At 44.0% G+C, this 19,181-nt stretch overlaps 1 protein-coding gene across 1 annotated transcript in view; it reads right to left on the minus strand.

Moving 5' to 3' along the window:
- Nucleotides 1-19,181, minus strand: part of fblim1 (filamin binding LIM protein 1) — a 56,884-nt gene that overhangs the window by 2,684 nt on the left and 35,019 nt on the right. Inside the window, exons 3-7 of the mRNA XM_028807923.2 lie at nucleotides 16,243-16,376; nucleotides 13,706-13,847; nucleotides 5,145-5,314; nucleotides 2,218-2,396; nucleotides 1,876-1,996 (exon numbers count right to left, since the gene is read on the minus strand). Coding sequence (XP_028663756.1) covers nucleotides 1,876-1,996; nucleotides 2,218-2,396; nucleotides 5,145-5,314; nucleotides 13,706-13,847; nucleotides 16,243-16,376 — 746 coding nt within the window. The remainder of the gene's footprint in view (nucleotides 1-1,875; nucleotides 1,997-2,217; nucleotides 2,397-5,144; nucleotides 5,315-13,705; nucleotides 13,848-16,242; nucleotides 16,377-19,181) is intronic.

Here is a 19,181-nt window from a genome sequence, read left to right on the forward strand (position 1 = left end):
ACAGAACATCAACAGTTTTGGAAATGTCTGCTGTGGCAGAATGAGAGCAGCAACAAGCTGTGGAATTAAGTAATTGGTTTATAATTAACAGCAAGAATTGGCTTCTCATTCAGAGATTGGTTGGAGTTTGAAGCCCCAGTTTAGCTGGTCATCTGTTTGCTTGTTTCACATCTCATTTCTGTTTGGCTGCCATTTAATGAAGAAGTGAATCAATTCAGAGGACCGAATCCTTAAAAACAAGGCTATTAAAATGACGGGAAAAAGAGTAAATTAGCAGTGAAAACTGGTCACTGAAGGGTTAGAATGAAAACCAGAAGCCACTGCGGCCCTCCAGGCCCGGAGTTCGACACCCGCATTCTACAGGATATTGTAAGTTGATATTTTCATCACGATCACCACCAACTGTTTCAGCATAGTCTACTGATATGAATTTAACCAATCTGCCGTGTAACCGATCATCATTTTTCACGTTAATTCATTTGACTTCATCGTTTCTCGATGCTAGGATTGCCCGTGTACTCATTTTTTCTGTTGATAACCCTTCATGATGAAATTCTTCAATAACATCCATCTTACTAACCGAAGGTTGTAAACCGGATATGGACACAGGGCGCTGGGCACTGGGCACATCGAGGCGCACGCGCACTGCTGCACTGCACAGAAAACACAGACACGAGAAGGTTGTAAACCGGATGTCATGCGCACTGCCGCACTGCAACGAGCCCGCCACCTGTAAACTACACTTGCTCTAATCCACTGTGCCAGTAATGTAGATCACATAACGGATGTCACGAATCGCCCGCCTACCAGTGTGATCGCTTTGAAGACCCATATAGATTTTACATAACGGTTAATTGGCACACGCACGATGACCCGCTAGACTAGATGTACCAGACTCAGCCGGTTGCATAGGCTGTACAAATCCGAGCCCATAGCTAACGACACAGCCACAGAGAAAACAAGACCGAAACGATTCAGCGCATATTTGAATCACATTACAGTATTACCGTACAGAATCCACAATGAAAGCGCTCAACTAAATACAAACACAAGCCCGTATGGCTACGACCTGTAAACGAGCCCGTATGAATAAAATGAATGAACGAGGGTGCCCACACAAAAAAAACGCTGTAGTACAAATATGTTTATTTAATTAAATGAAACCTTAACGATGGCTACAACCTGTACACTAAACCTGAGGTACAGCGTGCACGCCAGAGTGTACAGCCGCCCGAGCGCGACCGCCCACACCACCGCATATACCACGTTCGTTTAGTAATGTAGCCCTCCATGCCCGGAACCGCTGCCATGGCCACTTCAGCACGTGAATCCGCCGCCGTCAGCAAACGACTTCTCGCTGACGGCACAGCCATAGAAAAACAAACGCGCGACTGCATGGCTGAAAACAATAAACGAAGGCGCCTACAACTGAGTCACAGCTCCAAAAAGAAACCGCTTTAGTACAAATATGTTTATTTAATTAAATGAACTGTCCCAGGACGCACCCACCCTCCATGATATTTCATCCCTCCAAGTATCTGAGAGAACTGAAAGTGATTGCCATTCTTGGATTTGCGATTCTTTCGAGAATCGGGGGCTTGCTGGTTTGGACATAAAAAGTCTTCTTTAATTGGGAACTTAAAGTGAGGAAAACGCTAAAATTTATAAGAGCGGAGAGCGCAGAAACTGTGTCTGACAAAAGCATTCACTTGAAAGAGAGGTGAGAGGACCGTGGGAATGACTGAATGTGGTCGAGAGAAGGATGAGACTTGAAAAAATCTCATGGCCAAAGTGTCGTCTCACGGGACTTGAAAAAAAATCTTCCAAAAAGTCTCATCTCGTCTCAGGATTAGTTTATATAATAGAGAGACTTGCCTCACAGCAGTAGCAGGCCTCGTGAAATGTCCGACCCATACACTCAATGTTGAATGCATCCTTTCCATCTTCTCCAGGGATGATGAGCTTCTTGCATGCGCTGCATTCGGAGGCAAATTTCCTATGGAGGGAAAGAAAGAGGGGTCTTGCTGAAAAACTGCACAGCACGGACATCTTAATCTTCATGTCCTTCATGACCATCTCTAATTAACACTCAAGTGGCGAGGATGGCACCTCTACCAGCAGCTACAAAACTTCATCCCCATCCTTACCACCCAATGTCATAAAACAGCAAGTATCTCACACCACCATTTCCAAGCAAGTTGAGGGACAAGAGGGCACCTGTAATAATCCTGGAGGCAGTACACCTCTCCATTGTCATCCACAGCAAAGCGTTCCTCGCCTATCTGGTGCTGGCACACCGAGCAGAAAAAACATTCAGGGTGGAAAGCTTTCTTCAAGGCACGGATCACACGGCTCTCAATCACCTGACCGCAGTGGCTGCAGCGTTCCAGAGTGGCCTGGGAGGAAGGAGAAGGAGGAAAAGAAAAGTTCACGTTAGTCTGGGAGAAAACTGACAATGAACTTACACCACCACCAGAGGGCAGTGCACTATGCAGGGTATGAAAAGGCCCAAATCATTTAGAGGACAAGACTTAGAGCAGCAATACAGTATTTATTGGTAGATCTCTGATACTGTTGACGTCAGTGTCTTTGCATTGATGTTTCTGTGGTTTAATATCTGAATTTCTGTTAGGTGCCTTGAGCTACGGAAAGGTGCTTAATAAAAAAAAATGATAATTTTTATGTTTATTCGGTAACACTTTAGGTACTGCCAAGATGCATCTATTACTATTTTACTCTTATGTAACAAGACCTTAACAAAGACTTTTTTGGTCTTCCTATCACTTGTTTTATAAAACATCAGTAGATCAGTTATTCATGTCAGTGCTGTGCGAAGGATTGACCTGCAGCTAAAATGACTTGCTAATACGCAGGATTCACCGGTCTTTAAGATCAAGTGACATGTGTCTCAGTTAAGCCACCTCAGACCACTCCAAAGTGAAGTTCTGCTAATGGGTCACACATTGCAGAGATGAAGAAACACTTCACTGATGCTTTAAGTGTTCTGAAGACCCAAAGAAGGGTATTGTGGCCAACACAGGGCACTCTTGCTGCCCAAACCTGACACAGACAGACGCAGGACACAAGTTCTACACACACGTTTTTATTTTTTCCTCGTGGGAAACGCCTTCTCCAGTTTCCCACCTGTACAGCACAGTTAAGCACAACCACAGTGCAATTCTCTTTCTTCTTTTTTCCTTCTCTTCTTTCTCTCTCTCTTTTCCTCCACTCCTCCTGGCAAGCTTTGTCTTCTCCCACCTGCCTCTGGTTCCCAGAGTAGTGGCTGCTGGCTCTTTTTATAAGGCAACTGGAAGTGCTTCAGGTGCTTGTTGACCTACTTCTGCCAACATTTCCAGCGGCAGCAGCTACAGCACCCCCGGTGGCGCCCACAGAACCCAACAGGGCTGCACCAAAGTCCAGCTGCCATGGAGCTCTGCGTGAATCTGAGGTGCCGCTGCAACCCAAGGGGGGCTGCCACCTAGCGCTCCAGGGTAGGTAATGCTCTGGATACACTCCCTCCCCAGTCCTTCCAGTGTAGGCAAGGGCCCCGGCCGTACGCCACAGTATGTTAAGGTCTTATTACATAAGAGTAAATCAATAATCGATGCATGTTTGCATTAACTCGACTATATTGTTATCATTCAGAACATTAGAACAATCTAAATGAACAAAGCTCGCCAGTCCTGTCCACTTCTTTCTTCCCAAATAACATCAAGTCGAGTTTTGAAGGTCCCTAAAGTCCTACTGTCTACCACGCTACTTGGTCACTTATTCCAAGTGTTTATCGTTCTTTGTGTAAAGAAAAACTTCCTAATGGTTGTGTGATATTTACCCTTCACAAGTTTCCAACTTTTTCCTCATGTTGCTGATGAACTAATTTTAAAGTCACCGTCTTGATCTACTGTACTAACTCCCTTCATAATTTTAAACACTTCAGTCAGGTCTCCTCTTAATCTTCTTTTACTTACACTATAAAGGCTCCACTCTTTTAATCTTTCTTCACAACTCATCATCTGTAGTTCTGAATCAGCCTTGTCGTTGTTCTCTGGACCTTTCCCTAGTGCTGTTATGTCCTTTTTGTAGCCTGGAGACCCAAACTGCACCCAGTACTCCAGACGAGGCCTCACCAGTGTGTTATAAAGCCTGAACAGAACCTCCTGTGACTTGTACTCCACACATCAAGGTGCTATATAACCTGACAGTCTGTTAGCCTTCTTCATGGCTTCTGAACACTGTCGAGAAGTCGATAGCTTAGAGTCCACTACAACTCCTAAGTTCTTCTCATAAGGTATCCTCTCGATTTTCTGACAGCCCATTGTGTATTCAAACCTCACATTTTTACTTCCTATGTGGAATTCTTTACATTTACTGACATTAAATTTTATCTGCCACAAATCTACCCAAGCCTGTGTGTTGTCCAAGTCCTTCTGTGATGATTTAACGGATTCCAAATGATCTGCTAATCTTGATATCATCAGCAAACTTATCCAGCTTGTTACTTATATTCCTATCTAAATCATTTATATATATTAAAAATAGCAGCGGCCCCAGCACTGCCCACTGTGGAACGTCACTCTTAACATCATCCATCATTACCTAAACAAACCTGTAGGAACTCATCTATTCAGGTATAGTAGCAAAATCTCTAAACACCAAGAAGTGGGTCTTAAAGACACTAAAAAGGGTAAGATTGGCCTGCGACAAAAAAAAAAGTTATAGAAGCAGCCCATCACAGGGATTATTGAAGCAACAAGATTTGAGGAAAGACGTGATGTGAGCACTGGGAGAACATGCAAACTTTCCATAGTTTCTGGCCAGGACTGGAACTGACCCTCGATCCCTGGCACTGTCAGGCAGCAGCTCTAACCAGCCTATCATCATGCCATCTATTATTGTAAATGTACATTAAGAATTAATAACCCATAGTGCTTAGCCACGTTCCATTTTTACTTTTTCAGATTACCGTCTCCTCTTTCTCTGTTCTGTTTGTTCACATTGCATGTTGCTGCCACCACCTGTCCCTGCTCTGTATTCCTTGCCAGGGGGGTCCTTGCCAATGTCAGATGACCAGTTATGCCTTCGGTTTCTTTTGAGTGTGATCACTCAAATCACCTATGATGAATTCCCAAATTTAAACACCATACCTTGTAACAGGGGTCACATATTGGCACGCCATCTTTATTGTAGAACAGCTGTCCTGCCAGGGGGTGGTTACACGTCCGACAGGTAAAGCACACTGCGTGGTAAACTTTCTTCATTGCCTCTATGGCTGGAGTCTTGAGGTCGACTTCTTTATGGCAGAATCCACAGATGTCTGAAAGGAAAAGAAAAACCTTTAGCGGGTATTTAGGCCAGCGTTCAGTTGTACAAAGCACTTCATGAAAATATTCTTTGCTGCAGAGTGACAAAAGATGTGACAGATGCCATCTCATAAAGTTGATTTTTGTAAGCGCCTGCCAGCCAGCAGTTGTGCTTATTTGGTTTCTATATTTCACCAAGGCAGCATAGTAGGCCTTTGACATTAATTAAAATCTGATTTGGGATAAGGGGCACTAGTACAGGCGGCACGGTGGCGCAATGGGTAGTGCTGCTGCCTCACAGTTGGGAGATCTGGGTTCGCTTCCCGGGTCCTCCCTGCGTGGAGTTTGCATGTTCTCCCCGTGTCTGCGTGGGTTTCCTCCGGGCGCTCCAGTTTCCTCCCACAGTCCAAAGACATGCTGGATTGGCGATTCTAAATTGGCCCTAGTGTGTGCTTGGTGTGTAGGTGTGTTTGTGTGTGTCCTGCGGTGGGTTGGCACCCTGCCCGGGATTGGTTCCTGCCTTGTGCCCTGTGTTGGCTGGGATTGGCTCCAGCAGACCCCCCGTGACCCTGTGTTCGGATTCAGCGGGTTGGAAAATGGATGGATGGATGGCACTTAGTACAGTGTTAGGGTGTGCCAACTTGACATGTCAATATACTTTGATTTCAGTTTAACACACACACACACACACACATCTTTTCCTTGGGTCTCAGGAAAGTCCATGTCAGTCAGGCTGTAGTCAGGGCCACCTCCCTGTTGTGTATCTTCTGAGGTTATCCTGGTTGGAACAGTGAGATGTGTAATTTAGGCGCTATATAGCGCCCGACCCGGCACAGACTTACTCAGAGGCACGTGCAAAACAAACAGCTTCTTTATTTGTCTTCAACCGTGGGGCACATCTTCCCCGTAATCCCTCCAGCCACAACACAGTCCCACAAGCACTTATACAACACTTATCTCTCCACCTTGGCACCACCACTCCTCCCAGGCAACCTCGTTCTCTTCCTCCTGATTCTGGCTCCTGAGTGGTGGATGCTGGCCCTTTTTATAGCCCACCTGGAAGTGCTCCTGGTGCTTAATCACTTGCGGCTAATTGTACTACCAGGTGGGGCCGCAGAGATGTCCAGGTGGGTTCCTGGCTCCATGCAGCACCCCCTGGCGGCCACCCCAGCTCCCCCACAGGGTTGTGGAGAACTCCATCTCCCAGGAAACCCTGCGGGAAACTGAGGCACCATCATCAGCCAGGGAGGCTGCCACCAAGCGTCCCGGGGGAGGTAGTGAGATGTCCATAGCTGCTCCCCCGGAACATATGTAGAAGGGGTGTCCCGGCTGGGCATGGAACCTGGCCGCCTGTCACAGATGTCTTGCGTAACATTTTGTGTCTGTGTGTTATAATCCTTAAAGTTTGATCCCATGTGAATGTGCTTCCAGTTCATGCACTGTTCTGATTTTCTGGAAATATTTTATTTAACTATATTTTGCAAAAAATGCCTGCTGGATAATTGACACGCGGATTATGCAACGCAAGTAACTTGAGATTTTTTTTTTCATGGACATTTGGGCTGGCACCCTGCACAGGGTTCGTTCCTGCCTTGCACCCTGTGTTGGCTGGGACTGGCTCCAGCAGACCCCCGTGACCCTGTGTTAGGGAAAATGGTATGGTATTGTATGGTATGGACATCTTAATTTGTATGCTGTTGTCTAGCGTTTGTCCACATAGATGCTTATTCTATCAGAACTTTTATTGTCTCCATTCTCTATGAAAACCTGAGGTTAAACTTTTTTCTCAGCCATCACTACAAACCACATGGGGGTAACCAATACAAAAATCATTTCTGGGTGAAGTATTCCTATACATTTTCAGGTAACACCGCCATCACAGGCCTGGTTATCAACAACGATGAGACAGCTTACAGAGAAAAGGTTTTCCTTCTCATACAGTAGTGCCACGACAACAACGTTTTCCCTAAATCATCAAAGCCAAGGAGCTTGGCACAAAAGCAGGCCAAACCCCTATCTATATCAGAGGGGGCACCCAGTTTTAAATTTCTTGGAATTATCATCATTGGGGAACTGAAGAGAACACAATTTATCTTGGCTATCCTTCAAGGAGGTTCACCAATGCCCCTTTTGTCCTCAGATATCCAAGAACCTTGAGCCTCATTTATAAAACTTTATGTGCACGGCAAAAAACAGGAAAAAGTAAATACCAACAAAAAAAATCAGATTTATTGTGTACGAGCATTTCTTGTAAATCACCTTGTAAATTTATTGACACGCACGTGCACGTGGGAGACAGCTAAAAGGACCAAAAGAAGGTAATTCCATGCCAAGCCAGGAGATGGCAGGGTGCAGTAAACCTCTTTCTTTTATTTCCACAGACCAAACACAGGAAATTGTGCCTGTACCTGATGACGTCACTTCCAGTTCTGGCCACGAGAACATCACTTCTTCTAACCGGCTTTAAATACCAGTCAGCTTCTGCTTGTGACTCAGTTCCGTTTTGGACTCAACCTATACACAACTGTACTACCAATTTTCAATTCTTTGCAGCCTCATTCAAGTATACAAGTGGCTTCTCCAAACCTTTTCCTGTGTCAAGGCGTTTCCTTTCACAGTGTGTACATGAACAGGCCTCAAACACTGTCCCGAAATATCCACATATGTAGCATGCTTATCAACCTCATGCATACGCAGTCATAATACTTCATTGGCTAGTAGAGTAGCTGTCCACCAGAGGCAAAGCCTCTCTTCCTACATTCACGAGTTTCTGACCGCGTTCCAAAACTGAGAGCGCAAAATCATGTGTAGCATTATAGCATTCTGGGGGTCAGGGAAAGGCATAAGGTGCCAGTGTCTGAGCGGGTAGCCGTTATTACCTGGCACATGTAATGATGTATTTGCCACTTGAATGAACTGTACAGGTGATATGAAAGAATGAGGGTTCTGCCAATTACCTTACCAACAAACCAGCCACCACATACAACACCATCACATCTGTCAAAACTGCTTTGACTCTTTAAAATAAATGAATCACAGATTGTCATTGTCGACTGAGCCACAACATTTGTCAGTGTCATTTCAGAATCACAGGTGATTTGTGTATTAATGGAGTGTCACTGCTTACAGTTAACAAAAGCAGATTTATTCTCACTAGGTGTTCTTATTAGAATATGAATGCAGTAAAGTGTTACTATTACTGGAGGAGAACTGGACCCTGCCACAAATTGCCTTTTTTATGTTATATAACAACATGTTACATTTACTTTCTTGTGTACGATTGTAATCGTCCAAAAATTCGACCTCGAGAGTTTGATGAATCTCGACATTTTAGACCTCGCTGAGTTCGATTCACTTTCTCGTACGTAAAGTATTGTAATATCCCAAAAATTCGACCGAGATTTTAATGAATCTTGACGTTTTAAAACATACCGAAAGTGTTGTCATTGCCCAAAAATTTGAGATTTTGATGAATCTCAACGTTTTAGATCTCTCAGAGTCTGATTTACTTTCTCGTACCGATAGTATTATAATATCCCAAAAAATCGACCGAGATTTTAATGAATCTTGACGTTTTAGACCTTCCAGAGTCTGATTTACTTTCTCGTACCGAAAGTGTTGTAATCGCCCAAAAATTTGAGATTTTAATAAATCTTGACATTTTAGACCTCCCAGAGTCCGATTTACTGTCTTGTACTGAAAATATTGTAATCGCCCAAAAATTCCACCTCGACATTCTGACGAATCTTGATGTTTTAGACCTCCGAGTCCAATTTACTTTCTTGTACAGAAAGTATTGTAATCATCCAAAAATTCAATTTTGAGATTTTGATGAATCTCGACGTTTTAGACCTCCCTGAGTCCAAAAATACAATTTTTGGAATTATGTCAGTGTTTCTGCCTGTGTGTGTGCGTATGTAAACACGATAACTTGAGGACACTTTCACTTAGGTCAACCAAATTTTGCATACAAATATTACTGTAGGTACAAAACGTAGATTTCTATGAACTTTTGAGCTATTTCCGCTAACCGGAAGTGGTACTTTACCTTTAATTCATGCAGCTGCAGAGTGCAATTTATTCAACTTTACCTTTATAATAATTGTTCAATGTATTATTAATTTGATTTGATTTGTTGTTGATGGTTCTTTAATGTACATAATATAAAAACATAATCATTGTCTTGCTGTTTACTTCTCAAATATCTATCCCCATATCTTAGTATACGAGAAAGTCTAGTGGAGATCACTCCCGATTTTTTAATGTATGTGCACTTAAACCATACGAAAACAGGATGTAGTGCCTCACCAGTCTGTTAATGGCTTCCAGCACAGCGGACATGATGGGATGAAGTGTGTCTGAGATATTCCTGACCTGTCGACCAGTTCACTGAGAAGTAACAGCAGGTAGTCGAGATAGTTGGTGGCGCCGAGGCTGTAGAATTTTCTCCCTGACTACCTGAGAGCCCCACAGTCGACTGATGTTTTTAAACGAAACCTAAAAACCTATCTTTTCAGAAAGACATTTTGTTAAATTATTTTTATAGATTATCTTGTTTGTTAATTTATTCTTATTTTGTAGCACTTTGAGATTGTTAAATATAAAGCGCAATATAAATAAAATTTATTATTATATATTATTATAAAATGACAAATAACAAAAAACGTTCATCAGTGCAAATAGGTAGGAAAAAGGGACCACAATATTGTCTGTACATGGCATCCATCTGTTCTGAGGTTTGTCAACACACATTATAATAACAGTTTGGTGCTGTGAATTATTATGCCTACGAGTTATCATTCAGTTGGACCTGTACTTAATCGAAGGTGTTGTCATTTCCCGGTTTCTCCAAAATGTTGCGTACACATGAATTAGAGTTGCTGTGAATATATACGTTTCCCCAGTCAAGTTTTCTTTTATTGATCCCCGATGTTGGCGTGGGAAGTTGCATACGCATATTTTGAGCCTCTTTTTGTGCTTACGCAAGCTTTATAAATGAAACCCCTGTAGTCTCCAACTATGCTTGCCATGTTCTACAGGTGTGGAGTGGAGACCACCATGACAAACTGTGTAACAACCTGGTACAACTCCTGCTTAGCTCCGGACCCCAAAACACTGCCGAGAGGGTTAAAGTCTGTACAGAATACAGGGTGAGTCAAAATAATGTTAACATTTGAATGGCAGAAACTATTCACAAAACATACTTCATCTGTGCAAGATGATTTACAGGAATGTCTTAACCTGTTCACCATCATGTTCAACACACAAAAACCATGAGTAACAGTACCATTTAAAGCCTGGACAAACATTTCACGGGTAATAGATGATACCACAGTCCGTATTCTGTCCTTCAGGTCACTGATATCACAAACTTTCCTGCTCTACACACGCTCTCCTTCACCATACCCTATAAGCAGAAATCACAGGATGTCAAATCAGGGGAGTGTGGAGACCATGGCTGCGGTCCACCACAACCTATCCATCGACCTGGAAAGGTGTGGTCGAGATCAAAATAATCCATTAGTGTTAACATAATTTTGACTCACCCTGTATTGGTGGCACACAGTGCCCTTCTGACTAGGACATTTATAGAAAGGCTAACAGCTTGAGACCTCGGCCATCCTGCACAGTCGCCTTCCTCCATCCTCAATTCAGACGCAGTAGCAATCACACTGTTAGGTTCACAAACCGTCACGTCATAAGCATCTCAACAGCCACATGTACTGACGGCTGCATAGGCATTTCTCATCTATACAATGCCTATGAAAAGTATTCACCCCCATGGAAGCTTTGACATTTTATTATTACGCTAGCCACGCTATGTGTCACAGACAGGTAATGGAATCGTTTAAAAGTTTTTGCTGTCTCTTGCCCTACGTGTACCTTCGTCGCCTATCCTCCATATTCGTGTGTATAAACATCTCTTCACCGGCGCTCCCTCTCTCGCTTTCTCGCCTCTTGTGTGGTTTTATACTTTCCATCTTTGAAGGTGACTCTCTCAGCGTGTGCCTTTACTCCTCCTCGTGTATCTCACACTCCCACTTCCTCTTTTGTTGCATCACCAAAGCCAAGCTGACCAATCCCACCAAAGCCAAACTAACCAATCAGATTGCTCAAAAGGAACTTGAAACCCAGACTTTAAGTGTTTTATTATGCAGAAGATAACAGTGAATCACGGTGAAGTTTGTGACAATGCGGGTTTGGCTCCATGCTCCCCTGTTCTGTCAGGGAGCCCTTGAACCCAACACCATCGGTAATGTCACTGATGAGCTAGACAGTGAGGCAATAACAAAGAGCCAGGGGATGATGTAATAAAATAAAGGCGCAAAGTGCTTTTATTAAAACAGTCAAAACAGTGTCCAAATCAAGTGCAGTCAAAGTTCAATAAATAAATAAATAATCCATAAAACAAGCATCCAGTGGGGTTAAAACCATCCATAAATAAATCCTTTAAAATCAGAGGTTAAAAATACAGAAATTAAAAATGCAGTCTCTCACTCCCTTGTTATTCTCCGGCCCACCTCCATCACTGTCTCCCCGGCTCACCCATTGCTCTCTCAGCCGGCGGAGACCCAACAGCCACGAGCTCCTTCAGTCAAACCTCTGTCTTGGCCTCCAAACGGACGTCACTGCCAGACCGGTGAGGTTGGCTCTCCTTCCGTGATCTTTCGCGCAACCATAGTCGCTCCTCAGATCAAATGGGAGGACACCTCTCCTGCTCACCCCACTCACTTGCCTTCAGTGGGACGAACTAGCCCCAGAGCGCATCGGCCAAACGCTTCTTAGCGGGGCCCCAGCTTGTTCTGTCTCTACTATAGGTGGACAGATCCTCCCACCTTGGCTGCCTTTTCCCGTCATTTAACCTCCATTGTCAACATTTTCTATCGATCCTTCCATTTCTCTACACCCATTTCATTACCTCCTAACCATCTCGGGCTTCTCTATATATGCAGAGAGGACATGGCAGATGCAGCACATTAGCCCCAGGAACAATCACGGATGTGGGCAGTCTCTCACCTGCGCACTTAGGTGAGAAACGCCCACACCACAGATCGCCCTGCGGCTCGCTACAGCCACCACACCCCCTCGTTAAGCCGCGAGCGCGGTGATTATTTATTTAAAAACGGACTGGCCTCTGCTGGGAGAGCTGTGGACCCATAACACCACAAAGTTCATTTGGCTTTTTTTGATACTGATCAACAGAAAAAGACAAGAAAACAAATCTTTGCAGAGTGGTCTACATTAATGACTAATATTAAACATAAAATAACTGATGACTCTTAACAGGCCCAGGATGAACAAAGGTGAGTGTGCCCGCTTTACCAGCACAGCCTTATCCCAGCCCTATCCCTAAACCCTGTACTGGAATAGGCAGGATCAGAGAATGGATGAGTGGTCAAGTTTCAAAGGTTTCCTCCATTTCCTCATATTTGCTTCCCATCATATGACAGGTCATAAAGTGGAGTATGGGCTAAAGATCAGTCGCCTCGATCTGAGTGGGTGCGTCACTTCTGTTGAGCACTTGTGTTCTTTCTGTTACATCTCCCTAACAAACGGAGTCCATTAAATAGCACGCTGGCTGAAGGCTTTCACAGTCACCAGTCCTTTAATTCCCTGACTGCTGTTTGCTGCTGACATCTGAGCACTTTGACTTCACTGCTTGTTTGCCCGTGCACTCCATTTTGCTGTAATTTGGCTCTTATTTGACAACAGTGAAAGACTGGCATCAGGCACCTGCCACCCAATTAGCAAGGCTGGCATTTCACAAGAGAATAGAATATGGAGATTCTGAAATATTCATATGCATGTAAGCGTTAGTTAAGTGCAGGGGTCCTCAGTGGCTGCAGGTTTTTGCTCCAACCCAATTGCTTAATAAGAAGCACTTATTACTCAAGTAACACTTCTGCTTCACTTTAGTTGTCTCGCTCATTAAGATTTTGAACCCTTATTGCTTATTTTAGTCTTAAACAGCTGTATTCTTGGTTTTTAATTGCTCCTAATTAGCAATAACATGCAAATGACAAAAGAGACCAGAATTTCTCCATTTAGCTTGTTTTCATTTACACCTGTGTGTATTTATCACGCACTATTGGGTTTAATTAAATACTTGGAAGGAAAGTGAGGAGAGTAAAGTGAAGGACTGAGAATTACTCCTCCATTTTAGCCTTCATCATTTGGATGATATCCTTAGAAAGGGGAAGAAAATCTAGGATATGAGAATTTCCTGACATGGCAGAGTTAAAGCACTAAGAAGCCATGAAATCAAATTATTGGCAAGAATTGCTTTCTATTTAAGCAACCGGGTTAGAACAAAAACCTGCAGCCACTGCGGCCCTCCAGGACTGTGATTGAGGACCCCTGGTTTAGTGGATGGTGTGTTTTCACACCAGCTTGTAACTTCATACCTGGACTTTTCTGCTCCTTCTCCTCTTGCTCCTCATAATGGGGCACAGACAGGGTTTGCCACAACTCATCCAGCGCGGCCTGTGTTCTCCCTGCAGGGGGCGGCACTTCATTTGATCCAAGTGTGGCGGAATCGTTTGCTCTCTGGTGGGACAAAACATGCAGTGAGATATAAGAAGTCCTGACTCTTGAGGAGAGAAAGTGGTGTCTTAAGAAATGAAGTTTATGGATACAGTAGTTCATTTGATAACAAAGACACATTAGAACAATCTAGATGAGAACAGGCCATTCTGCCCAACAAAGCTCGCCAGTCCTATCCACCTAATTCTTCTAAAAAAAACATCAAGTCGAGTTTTGAAAGTCCATAAAGTCTTACTGTCTACCACGCTACTTGGTCACTTATTCCAAGTGTCTGTCGCTCTTTGTGTAAAGAAAAACTTCCTAATGTTTGTGTGAAATTTACCCTTCACAAGTTTTCAACTGTGTCCCCATGTTCTTGATGAACTCATTTTAAAGTCACCGTCTCGTTCCACTGGACTAATTCCCTTTATCATTTTAAACACTTCAGTCAGGTCTCCTCTTAATCTCCTTTTAGTTAAACTGTAAAGGCTCAGCTCTTTTAATTTTTCCTTATCACTCATCCCCTCTAATCAGCCTCGTCACTCTTCTCTGGTCTTTTTCTAGTGCTGCTGTGTCCTTTATTGGAGACCCAAACTGCACTCAATACTCCAGATACGGCCTCACCAGTGTGTTATAAAGCCTGAGCAGAACCTCCTGTGACTTGTGCTCCACACATCAAGGCGCTATATAACCTGACATTCTGTTAGCCTTCTTAATGGCTTCTGAACACTGACAGGCAGTTGATGGTGTAGAGTCCACTACAACTCCTAAATCCTTCTCCTAAGGTGTAAAGTATCAACTGTTAACTTGAAATATTCGTCAGCAAGAGCAGAGGCAAATGCTGAAGGGTTAATTTTGTACAAATGTTATAAAGCATTTCTGCACAATCAGAAAATAGGTATGTGGCAAAAAAACAAACTGCCAAGTAGTGTATCAGATAGTGTGAAGGACTAAACTGTAATGGCCTTTACTTCACTATTAGCACGTAGGCTTATCTTACTCAACTGGAAGAATCTGAACTCATCTATTTTAAGTCAGTGGGTAACCGATGTTAAATGCTATTTGAAATTGGAAAAAAATCAAATTCTCACTTAGAGGATCTGTGCAGAACATTTTTAAAACCTGGTAGGACCTAATCAATAACATTTTAGAATAAGCATTTAAATTGGGGAGAAAGATTCCTTTCACTACTCTCCGAAGTGTTACTCTGACTGTTGGCCTTCCTCTCTTTCTCATGGGTGGGAGATGAATTGAATTTAGTTTTGTTAAGTTTGACTTGATTGTATGGAATGTTACACGCTTTTAATAAATTCAGTAAAAGACACCGCATGTGGGCTGGCAACCTGGCTATACTGAGAATCTTACCTGGCTGGGACGCCCATGGCATGGTAGGACAGGGAGAGACAGTTTGCACATGGTGTTGTCTCCCCTGGAACGCTAGATAGCAGCCCACCTGGGCTGCCACATCAACACAGCATTCCCACAAGGCATCTTGGGAATTGGGAGTTTGTTTGCTCAGCAGCCCAGCTGGGTTCCATGGGTGTCTCCAGAGGGTGCTGAGGTGAATGGAGAGCCCTGCTGTGTCGGGCTCTAGTTTCACCCAGAAGTGCTTCCGAGTCAGTTTCGGGACGGTGGAAGTTCTTCCGGGTGTTGCATAAAAGGAGCAGCCCCTCTTCCATCTGGGAGCCAGAGTCGGGAGGAGGAGGATAAAGCTTGAGAGAGGAACAGCGGAGAAGGAAAAAGAGTGTACGGTTTGTTAGAGTGGTGACTATGCTATGGGAAACACTTACTGTGTAAAGGTTTCATACAATAAAACCTCTATTCATTGGAGAACTTGTGTCCTGGCCTGTCGTGCTGGGAGTTGGTAGAGCTGCAGTACCCCCTGGTGACCACAAGAGATTTGGGTCCTCTCTAAACTTACGAAACTTAAGTGAATAAGGCCTGATGATCTATGCAGTGGACAATGTCCTGTTCTTTTCAAACCTTTTCTTATACCCTGTGCTGCCTGTGCATCTGTGGATCATCCTCAGGGCTCCTGTGAAGTATGCAGTACCACTTTGGGGTGAGAGGGGGGCACTGTCGCTAACCACATCCTCTCCTTTTCCTCCAGCAACACTGAGAAGACACCCGCCCAAGGCGTTTTTTTTCCCATGATACATTGAGAGCTCGGCAGAAGGAAGCGTCACTGTGCGAGCAGAGCATGAGGGTGATCCTGTAACCTGACGTGACCTGAACTTGAACTAAGCCCAACCGTGGATAACTAGCTCTTATTATTTTGCAGGCTTTGAATTTGTGAGCGTCTGCTTTACAGACCCTAAACCAAAGAAGACGCAATTTCATACTTGACCTGTAATCTGAAATCATTTTTATGCATTAAACACAAAATCTCTGACAAGATACAATCAGTTAAGTGTTATACCGTGCTGGAGTTGGTCTGCTGTCCTGGTACAGTCTGGAGCCCCCGACTACTGCGGGTGGAGACCACATCTGCTGGAGGTGGTGGTGCAGGTAGCTCTTCCTCAGGTGGGGGTGGAGGTAAAGGAAGAAGAGGATCTAAAGAAAAAAAAAAAAAAATAATAATAATAATCTGGTGTTACGTAAGGACCTCACCACATGCATCCCAGCACTCCAGAAAATCACCATATAATGTTTTGGTTCATCACTGGTTAAAAACAGCCTCATTTTGTCTTATTCAAAAATATTAAAAACAGCAAATTTTATTGGTTCAAAAAAATGAACCCTTTGGATTAAAGCAAAAATAATAATAATCATCCCACACACAATTATTCGTGCACATGCTAAAGACCTTCAAATAGCTTTCACTACAAAAAGGCACTAAAGGTAATGAAACAGCAGAGAGAAAGGAGGCGACTCGTCCTGGGCCTTGGTGCGTTACGAATAACCAGGTATTCAATGCCACCATGACGGTGGACTCTCACAAACAACCCCTCTCACTAGAAATGATTGGTTCCACGGTGAATATGGTAGAATCCTTCAAATTTGTGGGCACAACTATCACAAATAAGTTGGCATGCTTAGCGCAGTCGTAGTGCTGCTGCCTTGCAGTAAGGAGACCTGGGTTTTTTTCCCGGGTCCCCCCCTGTGTGGAGTGTGTGTGGGTTTCCTCCCATGGTCCAAAGACATGCAAGTTAGATAGTTATGTGGATTTTCAATACTACATTGGCCCTAGTGGGTGTGTGTGTTTGTCCTGTGATCGACTGGCACCCTCTTCAGGGTTTGTTCCCGCCTTGTGCTGTACTATGCTAGCTGGGATAGGCTCCACAAGTCCCCAAGACCCTGTTCAGGACAAAGCGGGTGTCACAGATGGCCAGGGGTCTTGTCCAGCTGGGATGCCTCTTCATTGTATGAAGGCCTGGTCAGGACAGTACCTCCCTTGGAACGCTAGATGGCAGCCCCCCTGGGTTGCATCGAGGCCACGGGCATGGGATTTTGGAACCTTTTGGGATCAGTGGCCACCACAAGGGGGCATTGCAATGGTTCCTGAGCCCATGTGAGTGGTTTTTGCACCACACCCAGAAATGCAGCCGGAAATGGATCATCAAACACCTGGAGCACTTCTGGGTGGGCTATAAAAGGAGCCAGCAGCCACCACTCCTGGAGCCAGAGTTGGGAGGAGTGGAGGAGAAAGAATAGGAGATAAAGAAAAGAAGAGAAGTATTGTGCTTGCTGGGACTGTGTTGTGCCTGTGGGAAACAGGGAAGGCATTACCCACAGGAGAAGAAAAATAAAAATAAAACATTTAGTTGTTTTTATAAGTGTGCCTCCAGTGTCTGTCTGTGCCAGATCAAACGCTGGTATAGCTCCTTTGTCCCATGGGTTAGAAAATGACAGCCATAATTGAAAGTGTATTCGCATTCTCCATTGTTGTCTAGTTTGGTTCAGCATTAGCCCACTCCAAAAAATAAATGACACTGTGTTGTGAGGTCTGCTGGGAAAATAATTGGCCATGCTCTTCTATCTATCTAGGGCCACAAACCATGTCAAAAGATCCAGCTGCAGACCTCCGCAGTTCCAAGATTCAGTGGCTCTACTGGACAGCCAATTGGATTGCAGGTGTTTGTCACTTGGTTCGCTTGACTTGAGTCACATAACCCTCTCTTAACCCTAATCTTAACCATAGTGTTGGTTGGGGTCATGCACTGATACGGCGCGTTGCCATACCCACCACACGACGAACCACCTCAGGATCCCAAATTAGGATCCAAGTGCAGCTGTGCAACGGGTGACACCTCGGCACCACACTAATGTAGTCAGGGGACATCAGTGACATAAAGTGACAATCTCCTCAATGGAGTGGAGGTCTGCAGCTAGAATCTATTGAAAGAATCAACCTCAGCTCATCCCACTCGAGGTCATCACTAGTTCCAAGAAAATCCCCCTCTGGTAAACGCTTTAGGTCAATTAAAACTACAACTGACAGACGGCTAAACCGTTTTTCTGTTTTTCCCAGAGCCATAGCCCTTGCAAGCCAGTAGTTTATCCCATCTTCCTCGCTTATGTTATGACTAGCAGTCCCAAAGCACACAAGTCCCAAAAAGCACTTCCAAAAATGCTCACTAGAGGGGGAGATACTGCCAAACCCCGGCTAGATAAAAGGACAAACACAAAATCTTCCTAAAAATGTAAAAAGTGAGGCTCTGTATGAGCACAAAAGACATAACAGATTTGCCTGAAACACAAGACAGTCCTAAAACTTGCTCCAGGGACGCTGTACAATGGCTGAACCCTGCACTCTGACTTCCAAAGGTCATGAAAAAAGACAAGTTTCCCTTCAGGGATTTATAAAGCATATAAAAAAGAATAAATGAAATAGAGATTTAAAAGTCAAAAGAAAAATCCCAGTAGATTTATAAGGTGGAAGGGCAGTTCCTGACAGAGATTGGCAGGTGTCCCCCATTCTTGGGGGACCCCCCACAAAACACAGGCAGCTTACATGCATTACCAAAATAACAAAAAAAAAAAAACCAGGAATAATGCAAAAAATCAACCAAAGTAACATTAACATAATTAGAAAATGAAAAAAACAGACATAAAACATGAATCTGAACTCCAGCTAGGGGGGGAAGCCTGGCAGAAATACATCTTCATCATGTGCTCCATCATAATAATTAATAATAATTCTTTGCATTTCTATAGCGCTTTTCTCACTACTCAAAGCGCTCAACAATTGCAGGTTAAGGGCCTCGCTCAAGGGCCCAACAGAGCAGAGTCCTTATCGGCATTTACAGGATTCGAACCGGCAACCTTCTGATTCCCTCGCCTCAGAGCCACCACTCCGCCTCTCATATACTGTATGACGGCGTGAGGGTGTGCAGATACAGTATATGTACATGTATG

Source organism: Erpetoichthys calabaricus, chromosome 8, assembly GCF_900747795.2.
Source record: "Erpetoichthys calabaricus chromosome 8, fErpCal1.3, whole genome shotgun sequence".
NCBI classification, from domain to species: domain Eukaryota; kingdom Metazoa; phylum Chordata; class Cladistia; order Polypteriformes; family Polypteridae; genus Erpetoichthys; species Erpetoichthys calabaricus.